Source organism: Molossus molossus, unplaced genomic scaffold (assembly GCF_014108415.1).
Source record: "Molossus molossus isolate mMolMol1 unplaced genomic scaffold, mMolMol1.p scaffold_m16_p_9, whole genome shotgun sequence".
NCBI classification, from domain to species: Eukaryota; Metazoa; Chordata; class Mammalia; order Chiroptera; family Molossidae; genus Molossus; species Molossus molossus.
Window position 1 is genome coordinate 62,868,801 of NW_023425403.1, and position 17,944 is coordinate 62,886,744.

A 17,944-nucleotide genomic window follows, 5' to 3' on the forward strand; every position below is an offset into this window, starting at 1 on the left:
TCTGAACAAAAAATGGAAAAATGTCTTAGGGTGAGGATTTTCAAAAAAAGAAAGGCTTTCTCCTTCTACAGGAAAAATCCCGTCATCTTCGCGACGAAGAGCGAAGCCCAGTCGGGCGCCCTGGCCCTGCGGCTTGCGTCCCTCCTGAGCTGACCAAGGCCGGTCCTCATCACCAAGCTTACCTCAGTCTTCCTACCAGTACTCAGGGGCTGGGTCCAAATAAAACACGTGTTAGGTCTCAGTGATTTAATGTGTTTGTTTCTCTTTAGTTAAAACTTCATTCCCTCAAATGTTGTTAATGCTACAGAAATGTACACTTAAAAACGGTCAAGATGGAAGATGGTGTTATGTATATTTTACTACAAAAAATACCCGAATTCTTTTTTAAGGAAAGACTTGTGTTTATTTTATATTTTCCATGTTTCTTATTTTATATTTTATATTCTCAAAGAGGATACTTTTAAAAAAATTTTTTTAACTTAATTAATTTATTATTTTTTTTAATTCTCACCCAAGGATATTTTTCCCTTTATCTTCAGATAGAGTGGGAGGGAGGAAGAGAGGGAAGGAGGGAGAGAGAGAAACATCAGTGTGCGAGGGACACATCGACTGGTTGCCTCCCACATGACCCCAACCAGGGCCGAGGATGAGCCACAACAGAACCACAACATGCCCTTGACCGGAATAGAACCTGAGACTTCGGTCTGCTAGTCGACGCTCTAACCGCTGAGCCAAACGGGCCAGGGCTTGTTTTTTTTTTTATCCTCACTCAAGGACATTTTCCCATTTTTTGTTCAGATAGAGCAGGAGGGAGAGAGAGAAAGAAGAGAGAGAGAAACATCGATGTGAAAGGGACACATCGAGTGGCTGCCACCCGCACGACCCAACCAGGGCCGGGGACAAACTGCAACCGAGGTACGTGCCCTTAGCGGAACCGAACCCGGGTCTCTCTGGACTGAAGGCCGACGCTCTAACCCCTGAGCCAAACTGGCCGGGGCTCTCTCATTTTTTTTAACAAATTTCTTTTGAAGCTACCAAAAACCATGTGTAAGTCCCGCGCTGTCAGACACGGGGTCAGGGGCACGTGGGGATACAGTGAGCTCGCTGTGGGAATGTGCTGTTACTCTGCGGAGCCCGTCAGCTGTAGCTTTCATGCACGCTGCTCAGGGGACTCCATTTAAAACAGGTGAGTGTGATGTCTGGGAAAAATGAATATGTATTGAATTCTAACTATCTGTTACACACTGTGCTAGACACTTTTAAAAAAATTCTTCAACCCTCATATAAATATCCTTAATTCTCTAATTGGGCTCAGGGGGACCAGCCAGACAGGTTTGGTGACCAGCTGTGGGGGTCCGGTCAGGGGTGCTGAGCCGGCTGCAGGTGCGCACAGCCGCCTGCCTCGCGGGAGGTCACAGATGCGGAGACAGAAATCGGGCGTGCCTGGAGACCTCCTCCTCAAGCACAGCTGCCCCAGCTGATCACCGGTGTTTGTTTCTGGTTTCTTAAACAGAAGAAAGAATCCACGAAGAAAACACCAGAGGAAGAAATAAAACAAATAGATGAAGAGAGAACCAAGCAGATTTATAAGAGCTGGAAGGAAGATTCCGAGTGGCAGGCATCTCGTGAGTACCCAGAGGCCTCTCCAGGCCGACTGGCCCATGAAATGAAGTGATCAGTCCACAAAGCCCGCAGAGGCCCTTGAGAGATGTTTTAACAGTAATTACTACCAAAAGGCTTACGAGCCCCTTGTTGAATAGCAGAAAGGTTCTGCTCGGTACCATCAAAACTACGTGTTTATGTGATGGGATGCTAATAGCTATGAAAAAAAAAAAAATGTTTCCAAAGAGTGTTTTATGACCTTGGAATATGTTTATAGCTATTTTAGCTTGGAGAAGAAAAAACTTTATAAAATAGTATACAAATTATTCTTTTTTAATTAATTAATTAATTTTTTTTTTTTTAATTCTCACCTGAGGACACTTTCTGCATTCATAGAGTGAAAGGGAGAGAGGGAGGAAGAGAGAGAGAGAAACATCAATGTGAGAGAGACACATTGACTGGCTGCCACCCACATAACCCCAACCAGGGCTGGGGACAAACTGCAACCGAGATACGTGCCCTTAGTGGGAACCGAACCCGGGTCTCTCCAGACTGCAGGCTAATGATGCTCTAACCACTGAACCAAACCAGCCAGGGCTATTCTTGAAAGTCTAAGTATATAAAGGATAAGAACTGGAAGGCTATTAACATGTTACCATTTGAGAGGTGGGATTTGAGATTACTTGAATTCTTCTTGTTATTATTCTATAATTTTCTAAAATTTCAACAGTGGATACATTTTAACTTTGAATGCAGGAAAAACAGGCATCCTCCCCACGCCTATGACCAACCTGACACCTTTTTGAATTAGCACTGTCGGAGGAAACCCCTTGGGAATTCAGGTTTGAAATGGTACCGGGGTTTCTGTCTGACTCAGAGAAGCCGTAACTACAGAGCATTCCTGAGGCAGCTGGAGGCAGGCGAGTGGCAGCCTGAATTGATCTTCAGTTCCATTACAAGGAACACCATCACAAGGACAATTTTTGTAAAACGAAAATATTCATAAGGTCCAATCACTTCTATGCAGTGAACTCCTAGCATAATGGAACATCTTTGGCATCTCTTTGAAGTCGCCCATAACAGGATTTGACTAATGATGCCTGAAATGTAAATACACTCAAGAAAAATTATTCTTACATCCTACATTAGAGTCCTTTAATACTGTGTTGCTAATGCAAAAGCAAAATAAAACAATAAACCCCTCTATTCACAAAGCAATAGGAAGAGGCAGCCTTGGGTACTTTTATGTGTACCAACCCTGTGATTGTCTGTGGTCAGAATCATTTTGCTTCTGGGTCTGACAGGCTGACTCACAGTGGGCTCAGCTGACAGTGGGCTCTGAGTGTGGCTGGCGGTGAGCCTCGCTGCCTGCCCACCCTGTGCGCAGCCTGAGCCACGGCCCAGCTCCTGACAGCCTGGTCTTTGCTCATGACTCAGGGCACGTGACATCCTGAACTCTTGTTTGTGTGACGGGTTTATCACCTCTTATTATTCAAAGACTCCTGCCAACTGGAATCCGTACTTGGGCTGTGACTCATCACTTAGTCTTGCCAGCTGCAGGACTTTCTCCAACAAATGGCTCCACATTTCTGTCTTTTTTTTTTTTGCATGATGAAGCTTTTTATTTTTTTATTTTATTTTATTTTTTTTTATTGATTAATTTTTGTTACAAATGATTCTCCTTTTTCCCCCCACTGATTCCCCCCTCCCCCTTCCAACCCTGCCCCTTCCCCCGATTGTTGTCCATGTCCACTGTTCATGCATACATGCATATAAATTCTGTTGTTCATCCCTCTCTCACCTCCCCACTCCTTAGGGGATTGTCCTCAAACTGTTATGTTCATTATATTCCAGAAATCAGTGAGATCATATGAAATTTGTCTTTCTCTGTTTGGCTTGTTTCACTTAGGATGATACTTTCCAGGTCCCTCCATGTAGTCTCAAAGGATAGGAGATCTTTCTTTCTTACCGCTGCGTAGTACTCCATTGTGTATATGTACCACAGCTTTTTAATCCATTCGTCTACTGATGGGCACTTGGGCTGTTTCCAGATCTTAGCGATTGTAAATAGTGCTGCTACAAACATGGGGGTACATATATTCTTTCTGATTGGTGTTTTATGCTTCGTAGGGTATATTCCTAGAAGTGGGATCACTGGGTCAAATGGAGATCAATTTTTAATTTTTGAGGTGACACCATATTGTTTTCCATAGTGGCTGCACCAGTCTGCATTCCCACCAACAGTGTACTAGAGTCCCCTTTTCTCCACACCCTCGCCAACACTTGTTGTTTGATGATTTGTTGATGGTGGCCATTCTGACAGGTGTGAGGTGATACATCACCTAAGGCAATAGAAACAAAGGAGAAAATGAACACATGGGACTACATCAAACTCAAAAGCTTCTGCACAGTGAAAGATACAATCATCAAAACGGAAAGGCTACCCACTGTATGGGAGAGCATAATTGCCAATGATATATCAGATAAGGGGTTAATTTCCAATACATATAGAGTGCTCATACAACTCCACAAAGGAAGACAAAGAATCCAATTAAAAAATGGGCAGAGGAACTAATAGACACCTCTCCAAACAGGACATACAAATGGCTAAGAGACATATGAAGAAATGTTCATCATCACTAATCATCAGAGAGATGCAAATCAAAACAACAATGAGGTATCACCACATTTCTGTCTTGTCCCTCCTCCTGTCCTTCCTTCTCTGTCCCTCTCAGAAAGTCCCAAATGCTAAGGAGCAGCTGTGTAGTGAACCTGGGCAGTTGTGAATGTGCAAGCCCTAACTGTCTGAAGAACAGGCGTTGACCGGGATTGTCCATCACTATCAGCAGATGTCAGACTCTGCTCTCCAGCTGCAGTGCTGACTCTTCTATCCACCTCTGGGGCTGACGAGGGCCTTTCTCAAAACTGTTGTTGTTCTAGTGCGAAAGTCCAAAGCAGCTGATGAGAGGAGACGCTCCTTGGCGAAACAGGCTCGGGAAGACTACAAGAGGTTATCCCAAAAAGGAAGAAGCGGTGAGGGACCGCAGAGCCCCCCAAGCATTCCACCGAAACCAAAGAGACCCCCCCTTCCACCCAAGCCGAAATTCCTAAGCCCAGCGGAATACCCTCGAAAACCTTTTAGGTAAGAAACCGTGCAGATGGCTTTCAGAGTAAAGGTTGAAATGAACTGAGTAACTAAATTCAGCGTCTCCTCTAAGCCTGCCTTCCTGAGATGCCCGGTCTGGCACGCACCCCTTTCTCATCTGTAAAACATCTACAGTTGTTATAATTAACATACCCAGTGACTTAGTGAAGATGCGCCTTGAATTCGCTAACTTCCTGGGCCACTAGCCCACCTGGTGGCAGCAGGTGGGCCAATGAAGGGACAAGAGGAGACAACCACAGTGCCCCCAGTTCCCAGTATGGCTCTTAGCAGTGAGACTATCAAAGTAGGAACCTAAGGGTGGCTGACTTCATGTCATCAGTAGAGCTACATTTTCATTGCTCGGGGTTTAGCGTTCGGTGGTTGTTCTCACTCTGGGATACATAGGCATGCTCACATGCTGAGAATTTGGAAGTGTCCTCTTTTGAATGAACTCTTGGATTGTTGACAATGGCACTTTTGCCACCTAGGTTGTGGAGGTATTAGGCAAAAACAATTCCTAAAGAAAAAGAACCATATCACAGCAGAAACCGATTATAAACTTATTTTTCTCCTGGTTGATAAGTGATTATTTCATAGTCTAATATGTAAAATAACCAGGAGAAATTAAATATTGACTGAATGAAACAGAACTTTCTATAAAGCCTTGCCTTCTGAAATAAAAACTAAAAATACTTCCCTGTTGTGAGACTGGAGAAATAAAAAACAGCCAAATTTGCCTTTGCCCGGAGTCAGTAGTTATCATCAAGGTTTCTTCCTGACGGGACGATGACCTCAGAGAAGACCTGAACGGAGACCTTTTCCTCTACTGTGATTATTTCTACTGACTCAATGGAAAGGTTCCGTTTTGGGACTAAATGACCATGTTCTACAAAGTGACAGTTTGGGGAGTGACTCTTTCCTTATGGACAACAAAACAACAAAGGTCATCAGGAAGCAGGACTGCTGGCAGTTTTGTGACCAAGTCACAAAGGCGTGAGCTCCTTCTCGGGGCCCTGGCCGGTGTCTGAGCTTGTCTGGGAGCGGTGGCCGTGGACCCCAGGCGGGAGGTGTGTGTACCTGCCCCTCTCCAGGCTCTCCCAGGGGTGGGAGGAGGATCTGTACCCTCGCTCGCAACATTTTTAGAGCACAGTGTATGTGACTGGCAGCAATGAAGGTGGCCTTTAATAAGGGCCGTTCTTGTGTTAAGCTGTGCTCATTTAGCTCATTCTTTCCGACTTAAGACACTTGCATGAAGTACTTCCTGTGAGGCAGCCAGACTGGATGGTGTTAGGGCTGGTGCTTTAAACAGTGATGACCGAGGTCACCTAGGAGCCAGCCCAGGAAAGCACTATCCTTGGAGTTTTCCCTTGATTTCTCAAGACTTCCCAAGGGAAAAAAAAAACCTTATTTGAAAACTAGTAAGATAACTTATCATGTAATCTCACATGTGTACAATGTCTGGTCCCCAGGAAAGTAAAATATTATAGTCTATTTTCTCAAAAATGCTATGTATGCATATGTACATGTATATATGTCCATCTGCCATATATGTCACATGGAACATGTGGTAGCATATGTTACCATCAAAAGCATAAAGAGCCATAACATCAATTTACCATGACAGGATATTCAGTAGGTCGTCCAAACTCATTGTTGTTGTTTTTACATGGAAATTTGCTCAAAATAGTAGGCTGTTGTGTGGGACTTGGAAATCTGTTTAATACATTGCAATGATTCTTCTGTACTGGAAACTGACTCACAGTCCAGAACTGAAGTTCTGCTACTGAAGTGATTTCCGAAGGCTTCGGCTGCTGTACCTTTTTCTTCCCGCTCTCAAAACACTCTTCTTTAACTTTGTCTTTCTCAGACTGTCCTTTAACAGAACTAAACCTCTTCAAAGTGTGGGAGAGAAGAAACCAAGTCAGGGAGGTGAGTGGACAGAGAAAGAAGAGAAACTCGAATAATGAAAACGTTAGGAAAGAAGTTTATTTCACTGCCTTTGATTTATTGTTTTGCAAGTACATGCTCTCCAGGAAAATAGTGCTGAGGTGTATTTCACTTCTTAATGCTTATTTTAATAAGTTTTAATCAGGAGTTAATGGAGCTTCTAATTCATACTAAAGATAAATTAAAATCTATGTGTTAATCCAGCAGTAGCTCGTACCCAAGACTAGCCAGTAGGACAGGAAGGACAAGTGACAGAGTTATGTTCCTTCCCATTTCCTGCCCTTGAGGAGCTGCGGCGGTGGGTAGATGTCCAACCTCCCATTAGCTCAGCCCATGTGATCAGATCTTTAAATGTCTAGAATTCTCACTTCTCTCTCTCCTCTTCTCTTTCCTTCTCTCTCTCTCTCTGGGGCAAAAGTAGGTTTACGGCTGTTCATTGGAAAATACTACCATAATTAATAAGTAATAATACAAGACCAAACCGTTTTTCGTACTCACAACTATAAACCTACCTTTGCCCCACCATGTGCGTGTGTATTTTTTTGAAGGCACTCTTTTTAAATTAGTTAAATCTAACTTGATAAATGGTTCATAAATAACAGAAATCAGGGAGTGACAAGGACAGCATCCAGCTCTGCCCAGGAGGACATCATCCGATGGTTTAAGGAGCAGCAGCTACCTCTGCGAGCAGGCTACGAGAAAGCATCCGACACCATAGCTCCCTGGTTCCATGGTGAGTGCAGAGGTCCGTCAAGGGAACCTCCTCTGATGGTGAATGAAACTGCTGGTCCACCAGCAAGGCAACAGAATAAAGCTTCCTTTTATTTGGGCTTCCCAAGAAGAGACTTTGAAGTTTTCACAGAGTGTTTTTCAGAGGTTTCTCATGCCGTGTTAGACGAAGCAGGCAGCAGAGGCCGTCGCTGCCCGCACGTGAGTTAACCGCCCACGTGAAACACCACTGGGTGGGTGGAGAAAGCAGCGCCAGGGCTCTTGGTTGCCACTTCCATCCACGGTCCACGGAGGACCCGGATCTGGCGGTGGGTGTGGTGGGCAGGGTGCCCGTGGAACAGTGGGAAGTCATCAGTCCAACAACCGCATCAGTGACCTTGAGCACATCATTTTCTTTCTCTGTAGTAAATCAGCTTATCTGAGTCTCATTTGCCTCTTCCGTAACAGTTAAATGGAGGAGTTGAACTTGTGATCTTTAACTTAAAAATTCTGTGCTTTTGATCTTTGTTTCTAGTCCGTAGTGAAGGCTGCTTGGTGGGTTTGTTGGAGCCTGGACAGATATTAGCTAATAAACTATTTCTTTATTTGACACTAGAAACTTGATGAATTTAAGCACCCGTCTACCCAGCTCACATTTCACTGACCTCTGTTTCTTGGACTTCAAAAAGAGGAAGTGTTTTATTGGTTTTGTTTATGTTTTGCCCCAATTAGCATCTTGAATCTGGTTAAACTGGAGTAACTGGCTGTATGCACAGCCCAAGTGCTTTAAACAGAAACAAAGTTCTCACAGGGTGCACTGTCCTAAGGGTATCTTGGTTTGAATGATGGGTAAGGCTGCTCTCTTTTAAGTAGTATCATCTACCTCCCAAACAGATAACATGGCACGCCCTTCTGAAAAGAACACAATTCTTTGTGGTAGGTTGTCTGCTCAAAGGGCTGCTTTTGCAGTGAGAACGTTATAGCAGCCCAGCCAGTGTGGCTCAGTGGTTGAGCGTCGACCCATGCACCAAGAGGTCGCTGGTTCGATTCCCGGTCAGGGCACATGCCCACGTTATGGGCCCAACCCCCAGTGGGGGTCATACAGGAGGTGGCCAGTCAACGTTCTCTCTCATCAGTGTTTCTATCTCTCTCTCTCTCTCCCCTTCTCCCTCTCTTTAAAAAAACCAATAAAGAAAAACACTTGTTTTAAAAAAGACAACATTACAGCATAACTGTCTAGTTTTCCTGGATGCTACTTGTTCTTGGGCAGTTCAGGCTTTGGACGTGTTGCTTCCCAAAGGAGCCCCTCTCCCCGCCAGGACCAGGTCCTAAATCTCCTTTCTTCCTCTTTGCTTAAAGACTTTGGGGGAAAGAGTGACAAGACAAATAGAACATGGGTCAGTTCCATGTGCGCCGTGGCTATCGCCGCTTGTCTCTTACTGCCTTCTTTATTTCCTTTCTGAGATAAGAACCGAGGGAGTCCGCTACCTCGTCGCAGGCTGGTGACTCGGGGAAGCCTGGCCGCTGGAGGTCAAAGGCTGTCTCGCCGGCAGACTCCCTTCTCGCCCATTCGCTTCTAGGCTATGATTTGCGTTTTAATGCTGCGGCACATTTTGAAGCATAGAAGTTTTTTGCTTTGATGAGGTTGAGTTTAGCTAATTTTCCTTTATGGCTTTTACTGTGGTATAATACACACTCCACCTATAATTTATTTTTGTATATGATATACCATATAAAACCTAATTTATTCTTTTTCATAGGAAGCGGCCAGTTGTCCCAATATCATTCATTAAATAGCCCTTCTTTTCTCCACTGACTTATAATATTATCTCTTATTTGCCAAGATCCTGTATATGGGGATTACTATATATTTATAATTAATTTTTATATCTAGGAGGGCAAGTTCTCCCTCCTCCTCCTTTTTTGAAATTGTCTTAATAATCCCTTTATATGCACATGTGGCTTTTTGGGCAACACATCAAGTTTTAAGAGCTTGGTTGGGATTTTTAGTGGAATTACATTGAATTTGTAGATTAATTTGAAGAGATTATTGCCATCATTATGTTATGTATCTTTTCATCCAGGAACATAGTAAATCTCTCCTAATATTTATTTTATTTATTTTTTCTTTATTGATTTTAGAGAAAGAGGAAGGGAGAAAGAGATAGAAACATCGATGAGAAAGAACATCGATTGGCCGCCTCCTGCATGACCCCCACTGGGGATTTGGCCCACAACCTGGGCATGTGCCCTGACCGGGAATAGAACCAGCAACCTCTTGGTGCATTGGTCAATGCTTAGCCACTGAGCCACACCAGCAGGGTCCTTATATTTATTTTAAATTGTTAAATAAATTCTCCATATAGGACATGTGCCTTAAAAAGAAAAGAAAAGAAAAGCAAACTAGATGTAGCCCTGTGTACTTATAATTATTTCTAGTTTTTTTTAAATTACATAATTGATAGTTGTTTGTATAAGAAAATTATGTTTTTATATGTTTATCTTGAATCCAGTCACACTGTTGAAGTCTCTTAGTGATTCTAGCGGTCTGTCAGAAGATGCCGTTGGAGCTGTACTTTATTGAGATCCTGATATATGCCAAGCTTTGTCCTGAGCACTTTATTTTTTTTATTTTTATTTTTTTTTAATCCTCATCCGAGGACATTTTTCCATTTTTTGTACAGACAGAGTGGGAGGGAGAGAGAGGAAGAGAGAGAAAGGGAAACATCGATGTGAAAGGGACACATCTAGTGGCTGCCACCCGCACGACCAACCAGGGCCGGGGACAAACTGCAACCGAGATACATGCCCTTAGGGGGAACCGAACCCGGGTCTCTCCGGACCGCAGGTGGACGCTCTAACCGCTGAGCCAAACGGGCCAGGGCTGTCCTGAGTACTTTAAAGGTGGTCATTTTTATTCCCACTTTATAGAATAAGAACTGGGAACTAAGGTGTTCTGTTCTTTTTCAGGCTTCTACCACTAGTTTCGGCAGAGTCAGTTTTGAGGCCTAGATCTATTTATGTTCAAAGCCACAACATTTCCGAGTTATTTCAGTTCTCAGGGTCTGTTTAGCCTCCTCTGTGCAAAAAATAGTCCTCCTGGGCCCGCCACGGACCTCACCTTTGCTCCAGAGAGGTTTAGAGCTGGGCTGTCCAATATGGTAGCCATCAGCCATATATAACTCTTCACATCAAAATGAATTAAAATGAAATAAAATGAGAAGTTAAGTCCCTCAGTTACACTGGCCACATTTCAGGGGCTCCTTGGCCACATGTGGCTAGCGGCTGCCTCATGGGCAGCACAGACACCGTCCCCATCATCACAGAAAATCCAGTTGACTAGTCCTGTTCTGGAGGGAACCTCGGCAGTGTACAGAGAGGGGAGGGGAGTGGGTGTTTCTCTCTGCTCCCTCTCAACCCCAGCTGTTAGCACCCTCTGAGCTTTCAGGAGTTTTAGCTCCGCTCTGCCTCAGGCTCTTCAGAGCCAGGAGCTGTGCAGTAAACCCCATGTGGAGACACCTGCTTCCCTCTGTAGTTCTGCCACACCCCCCTGGATCCAGCTTTAAAACAGACTGTCACCGGGAGATCTGGGTCATTTTAAAAATTGATGAAGTACAAGAAATCTTCTTTAATTACCTCCTTTTCACCAGTGCAGAAGTCCTCCCACAACCTCAGATGGGTTTGGTTTTTGTAAGATGCATGGAGAGAGCAGGTGGCGGGGGGAGGCCTGGAGGTGCCACGGCCTTGTGGCTGGAGGAGGACCTCTGCTTCAGAATTCTCAGTCGTGCACAGGCAAATCAGGGGACAAAAAACACTGTCAGGAGATTGCTGGAGTCCATGGTGGTTAATATCTGACCCTGGATTTTGGCTCTGTGCTAAAGAACTCCCTTCATGGGCAGACAAAGCTCACTGCCTGGCACAGTCACAGCCAGGCCTCCCTGGGTACACCCGGTGCCCTTGATGGGATCATGACAAATTGGATACCAGCTTGTATCATTGGATGCGCCAAGAGACTGCTTTTTAGGAATAAGAATCCCGCTTAAAGCAAAACAACAAACACAAAACACAAAGCCTCATTTCAATAGCATTGACCTTCTGAACCTGCCATCAGTACCACTGTGTGCAAGGAGTCTCCATTATGGCCTGTGGTTTGCTGCAGAATCATTGTATTTTGTTCTGTTGTCTCCGAAGATTAGACGGTGCCAAGATCTGTGCATAACGGGTAATAATTATAGATGGAGGGGCTTCAGGCAGTTTGATTTACAGCTACTGTGTGACCTGATTTTAGGAGCAATTCAACCTTAACCCAGGTTTGGTTATAATTTTCTAGAATAACTTTCATTTTAGGAATCCAAATGCATCTGGATGACATCCAGATGTTATAAGTTATAACATCTGCCCCATCTGTTGAAGTCAGTTGGGATTGCAGAGTTAGTCTGTAAGTCTGGGAGGGGAGAGAAATCTTTTTCCAGAATGCCGCTTCTTCACTCGGTTCGTCAGTCCCTCGGCACTGGAGGGGAGTTCTCAGTGTCACAGATATCCGTCCCTCGGCACTGGAGGGGAGTTCTCAGTGTCACAGATATCCCTGGTTCCACAGGCCGTCAAAGGCGGAGTCTTCAGACCTCAGTCATGTGCGGTCCCAGGGCAGGCTGGTTACCTGTTGCCTTGTTTCAGTGAATAGTCATAACGTCATCTGTAACTTATCAGTGGGACCAGGCGTGTTTAGAAAGGTAAACAGCAAAGAGAAGCAGCAGTCCATAGCTGTTGGAATTCACACAGGTGTCATTCGAGCACCTACAGTGGACAGGGCAGCAGCTTACCCAAGAGGCTCACTCGGACCCGGAGCAGTTTCCAGTGGCTCAGTCTTACCAGCGAAAGGTCGGGGAGGTGAGCAGATGTGATGGAGATCACGCACAGGCGTCACTGACCCTGTGGGCATGATACAGTAGCGCTGGGGGCCCTTAGAAGACAGGCCTTGAATCTTCTGTTCGGGGACATTTCCTACCTGTGAGTGGGGGGAGCCACCGGGCCTTTCACCACCCTCCGTTCTCCCTCCAGCACCTCACTGGGGTTGAACCTCATGGACTGAGACTTTGAGGTGCAGGCCCTGGGGCCTCCGGAATGTGCATGGCAGAAGGAAGGCCAAAGGAAGGCCGGCTGCTTGGTGTTGGCTGGGCAAGAACAGGTGATTTTTTTATTTTTTCTATTTTTTTTTTATCCTCACCCAAGGACATTTTTCTATTTTTTGTTCAGGTAGAGTGGGAGAGAGAGAGAGGAAGAGAGAGAGAGAGAAAGAGAGAGAAACATCAATGTGAAAGGGACATATCGAGTGGCTGCCACCGGCACAACCAACCAGGGCCGGGGACAAACTGCAACCAGGTACGTGCCCTTAGCGGGAACCGAACCCAGGTCACTCGGGACCGCAGGCCGACGCTCTAACTGCTGAGCCAAACTGGCCAGGGCAGAACAGATGATTTTTCTTTTTATCCTCACCTGAGGACATTTTTCCATTTTTTTGTTCAGATAGAGTGGGAGGGAGAGAGAGGAAGAGAGAGAGAGAGAAACATCAACGTGAAAGGGACACATTGAATGGCTGCCACCCACACGACCAACCAGGGCCGGGGACAAATTGCAACCGAGGTACGTGCCCTTAGCGGGAACCGAACCCGGGTCTCTCTGGACCGCAGGCCGATGCTCTAACTGCTGAGCCAAACCGGCCAGGGCAGAACAGGTGATTTTTTAAAAAAAAATCTTCCCTTCATTAAAGGTCTACTTACAAAAAAAGGTAATGGTAATGTTTTTATTTTATGGTTTTCTCTGGATAATTAGGGTTCAAGTTTGAATTAACTTGACCAACAAGAAGACTAAAAGGCTATGCTAATCCACTGGCTTTTCACCAGAAGTTTTTCCTAGTAAGACGCTGAGTATCCCTTGTGGAATGGAGAAGACAGGTGCTTCTGTCTGCTGATAGGCCGAGGGACACGAGGAGAAAGCTGCTCCTCCCCCCAGATCAGAGCTCACTTCCTGAGACGTGTCTGTGCCCTGTCTGTGTTTTAATACGACCAGTTCATCTGAAGAATTACAACAGGAATGAGAAGCGAGATCTGGAATATGAGTCAAACCTCATGAGTTTAAACTAATTGGGGGAAACTCTGGTTTGAATTAGTGTGAATTCATGAGGCATTTAAACTATATATATACACATACATATATATATGTATGTATGTATAAATGTATATATATATTCAGATATATGCATATGAAGATATATATATCTATACACACATGTGCAGTCCCTGGGTGTGTATCTATCTGAAGAGTTTCATTCCTTTGAGTATATATGAAGATATCTATCTATATCTATCTATCTACACTTTCATTCCTCTATGCCAAGGAGCATCATTTAGGAGTAGCTACAGCAGAGGGCACTTGGTAGACCTGCATCCATCCTGGATCTATCACTAGCTTGCTGACTCCTAGCCAAGGTTTTCTCGGGTCAGCACTACTGACATTGTGGGTTGGGTGATGATTCGCAGTATGACGCTCTCCTGTGCACTGTAAGACATTTATCAGTATCCCTGGCCACCAGTAGCACACCCCCCCACACACACACCCTGCCTATGACAACCACAAACGTCTCTCAAAACTTTCCAGACATGCCCAAGTTGAGAACCATTGTTCTGGATCAAATGGGATCAATCCCCAGGTCATCAAGTCCTCATCAGCAGACTGAGGAGAGCATCTTCAAGGCCCCTCCAGATCTAACACTCCCAGGATGACGGTAGGGTCTGGCCAGACTCAGAAGCCACCAAACCCATGTTGTTATGGTTGGGTGTACAAGTGAAAATTTGTTCTTCTGAAGATTAAATATTTATATTCTCATTATACTATCCATTTGCTTATGTAACCTACCCTGCCCAAATACCAGAAGATGAATGATATTTGACTGTACTCCATAGATGCTCCAAATGGACTTAAAGTCATGCTTCTTTTCACTAAGACTTTAGCTATGTTTCACAGAGGAGAGGTTTGGAAATGATTTGGCTGAAGTACCTGCTTTTCATGCCCACAGGAATTCTTTCACTGACGAGAGCGAATGAACTTCTGAGCACATGCGTGCCAGGCAGCTTTCTGATCCGAGTCAGCGAAAGGATCAAAGGCTATGCCCTGTCCTACCTGTCTGAGGACGGCTGCAAACATTTCCTCATTGACGCCTCTGCCGACTCCTACAGCTTCCTGGGCGCCGACCAGCTGCAGCACGCCACCCTGGCCGAGCTGGTGGAGTACCACAAGGTGAGACACTTCATCTGCTCTGAGTTACTGTCCTGCAGCAGCTCGAACAATGAAAGGCGATAATGAGAGAAAAATGACGGGGACAGAAAATGGGGAATTAGCCTTTGATAATTCCTCCCGATAATCAGGATTCTTAATCGCATTCCCTTTATCACTGAGCCTATGTTCAGGGAAACCCACTGGGCAGAGAATAGAGGAGACACTAAACAGCCTGGGCCTGCACTGATCACGTCGGAGAACACTCTTAAGTTAGAACTCAAGCCCAGGAAGGAGAGAGAGTGCACAGCAGTTTGCGGATGAGAAAAGTCTGTTCGCAGAGTGTATACCATAAAGCTTTGTGAAGTTAAGGGTAGGCAGGAAGTTCTGTACTCTGAGGAGGGAGGGCATGACATCAGTATTTATACTCTATTAACAACCTGCCCAGCCTGACCTGTGCCTCTGATCCACAGGAGGAACCCATAACTTCCCTGGGGAAAGAGCTCCTCCTGTACCCCTGTGGTCAGCAGGACCAGCCTCCCGACTACCTGGAGCTCTTCGAGTGACAGCCCCCTACACGCACGCCATCCCGCGGCCTGCAGCCGGGCTTTCACTGGACAAAAACTGCTGAAGGGGACCTTTGTGTGTGAAGCCAAAATGACCCTGCGGCAGAGCCAATACCGATTGAGTATCCGGGGAGCCCTGTGGAAATCCCTCCTCCGCGCAGATGCTGGAATTTCACGTTAACAGAAAATTACCTCTGCAGCGTATGCACTCTGCAAGTAAAGGGAGATGCCCCGTTTCAGCAACTACCTAACATGAAGGATACAACCTTAATGATGTATATCAGATAAAGCGAACAAAGAAGAAATGGAAACCTTTTGGGAATGAAGGTGTTCTTTAAACACCAGTAGCTCGTGGAAACTATTTCATGGCCTCTACACGCTCCCTTTGCATCACCTCAAAAGGTCTTGGGGTCCTGTTCATATGAAGTTCTGTGCTGGCTTCAGGGAGTTGCTGAAAGAAGCCTTCGCTGATGGCCGAGACGACCCTTCAACACTCCGCTCATTGTGCATGCTGGAGCCAGACGTCAGAGACACAGGAAAACAAAGTCGGGAATGTAAACTGAGTGTGTTTTGAAATATAGGATGAGAAACTTAGCATGGACAGACATACTGTGGACAAGGAGAGCGAGATATCTGTGAGTGTGCATCTCACTCCGGAGAACCAGGGCACTTGCCCTGTCTCCTTAGGTTCTCCCAGGGTGCGCCACGGACGGAGCCCATGCACACGTGAGGTGCTCGTCGTCATGGTGACTGGCAAGGACACAATAGTGAGCTGTGTGGATGCCACTTCTCGTGGGTTGAACTGGGTCCCCAAAAAGCTGTGTTGAAGTCCTGCCCCCATACCCATGAATGTGACCTTATTTGGACAGAGTGTATTTGCAGATGTAATCAATTTAAGGTGAGGTCATTCGGGATGAGGGTGGGCCCCATAACCAGCGACTGGCATTAGGAGAGCGGGAGTTGGAAACAGACACACGCAGAGGGACGAAGGCCACGATGCTACTGAGCAGTGATGCCGTCACAAGCCGGGAATGCCAAGGACTGCCAGCAACCTCCAAAGCCAGGAGAGCAGATGGACAGCTGCTCCCCGGGCCTTAAGAGGGAAGAAACGTCGCCCCACCAACACCTTGCTCTCAGTCTTCTAGCCTCCAGAACTAGGAAAGAATACGTTTCTGCTGTCGTTAGCCACTGAGTTCACGGTAGTTTGTTACGGCATCCCTGGCAAACGAATACAGAAGTTCATGAAATTATGGAACCTGACCTGCACTCTACACCATTTGTTGCTGTCCAGTCTGCCCTGCTCATAATGAAGGGAAATGGGATTTGAGAAGAACCTCCCTCTGGCTCTATTCCACCCTGGGACAAAGAATTGCTGAGTCAGGAATCCTATGCCTCACTGCAGCCCACCCCCAACCTCCAGCCTCAGTGAGGGGGACAGCCTGACCAGGGAGGCTCTGACCAGAGACCACTCTCCTGGGAAGATGGAGATCTGCTCATACCGGAGGCCTGACCTGATGTCAGCGTTGTTTAAGGGAAGCAGAGGTGGTAGCAGTTTGTTCCTGAGGTTGTTGGTTGTGTTGACAGTGTAAAATGCAACCCCAAAAGAGGGCGGGGTGCATGCCTGTGCATATGGATGTACGAGTGTGTGTGCGTGGATATGTGGACTTGAGTGAGAAGGCTGTTAAACCCAGCTCTTCTGTGTTTCTTGAAATGTTCCATGGGGTTTCCATTGTCTGAGAGACAACTGTCAGTTAGACAGCTGTCTGAGAGAATGTCTCTCTTCGCTTTCGTTTCTAACTGGGATTCGACAGTCCTGACATGAAAGAATTGCAGAGATATCACAGGGCTGCAATCAGGAACTTCTCTTCCATCCCCGTCTCTTCCTATCATGAGCTTTGTGATCTTGGACAGAACCCTTACCTCGCTGAGCCTTACTTCACTTCCAATAAAATAAAACAAGGTATTTTAACTAGGTGATCTTTATTATTTACATTCAACTCTGAAATCTTAAGGTTCTGCAATGAATAGAAAAGTACCCTCTAGTTACTAATAACTATGAAGACATATAAAATTTGTACATCACCCTCTGCCTAAAATTATTTTGGAGGAAATAAGTAGTCATATCCAGATGTAACTATACCAAGTGACACCCTCCTGAAGGAAGATTTCGAGCGCAGGAAATGGCCTGACTGGATTAGCCTACTATTACAGCAAGAAGCAGATTTGAGTTCTGCACTATTTTATCCTGTTGGTTATTGACACAGAGAAGACTAAACTGTCCATTGTCTGCTGATATGATGGCGAGGAATAATACCTGAAATTCTTAGGGAAGGAGAATGGTTTACAGAATTCAGACATTGATTACAACTAAATGGGGTTGAGGAGGCTTGAATTCTCATCCCAGCTCTGCTATTAGCCTGTCTCCCTGTGTCTGACCTACTTATGGCCAAATGTGAGGCTGTCCAAACCCTGGCCCTGGTCCCCTTCTTCTGGTGACTCAAGAAGCCCAGTGCCCAGACCTGCCCGCCCAAGTTTCCTTGGTCTGGTATGTTCCCCTCAGGTTCCATCAGGGACCCAATCCCAGGTACTCCAACCTGTCTGCCTCTGAGACTGTGCAGATGCCCTCCCCGGCCTGTGGATTCTCCTTTCCCTCTGCTCCCTCGGAGTTCTGCTTACCATCATCGCTCACTCCCCGGCTGCCACCTCC

General features: G+C 45.7%; 1 protein-coding gene across 2 annotated transcripts in view; it reads left to right on the plus strand.

The window, feature by feature from the left end:
* SH2D4A (SH2 domain containing 4A) overlaps positions 1-15,237 on the plus strand; it is a 42,008-nt gene extending 26,771 nt beyond the window's left edge. For both annotated transcript variants that reach the window (XM_036250352.1, XM_036250353.1), the window contains 5 exons: positions 1,514-1,625; positions 4,543-4,744; positions 7,297-7,427; positions 14,475-14,695; positions 15,145-15,237. In XM_036250352.1, the coding sequence (XP_036106245.1) occupies positions 1,514-1,625; positions 4,543-4,744; positions 7,297-7,427; positions 14,475-14,695; positions 15,145-15,237 (759 nt within the window). The remainder of the gene's footprint in view (positions 1-1,513; positions 1,626-4,542; positions 4,745-7,296; positions 7,428-14,474; positions 14,696-15,144) is intronic.
* Positions 15,238-17,944: the final 2,707 nt, after the last annotated feature.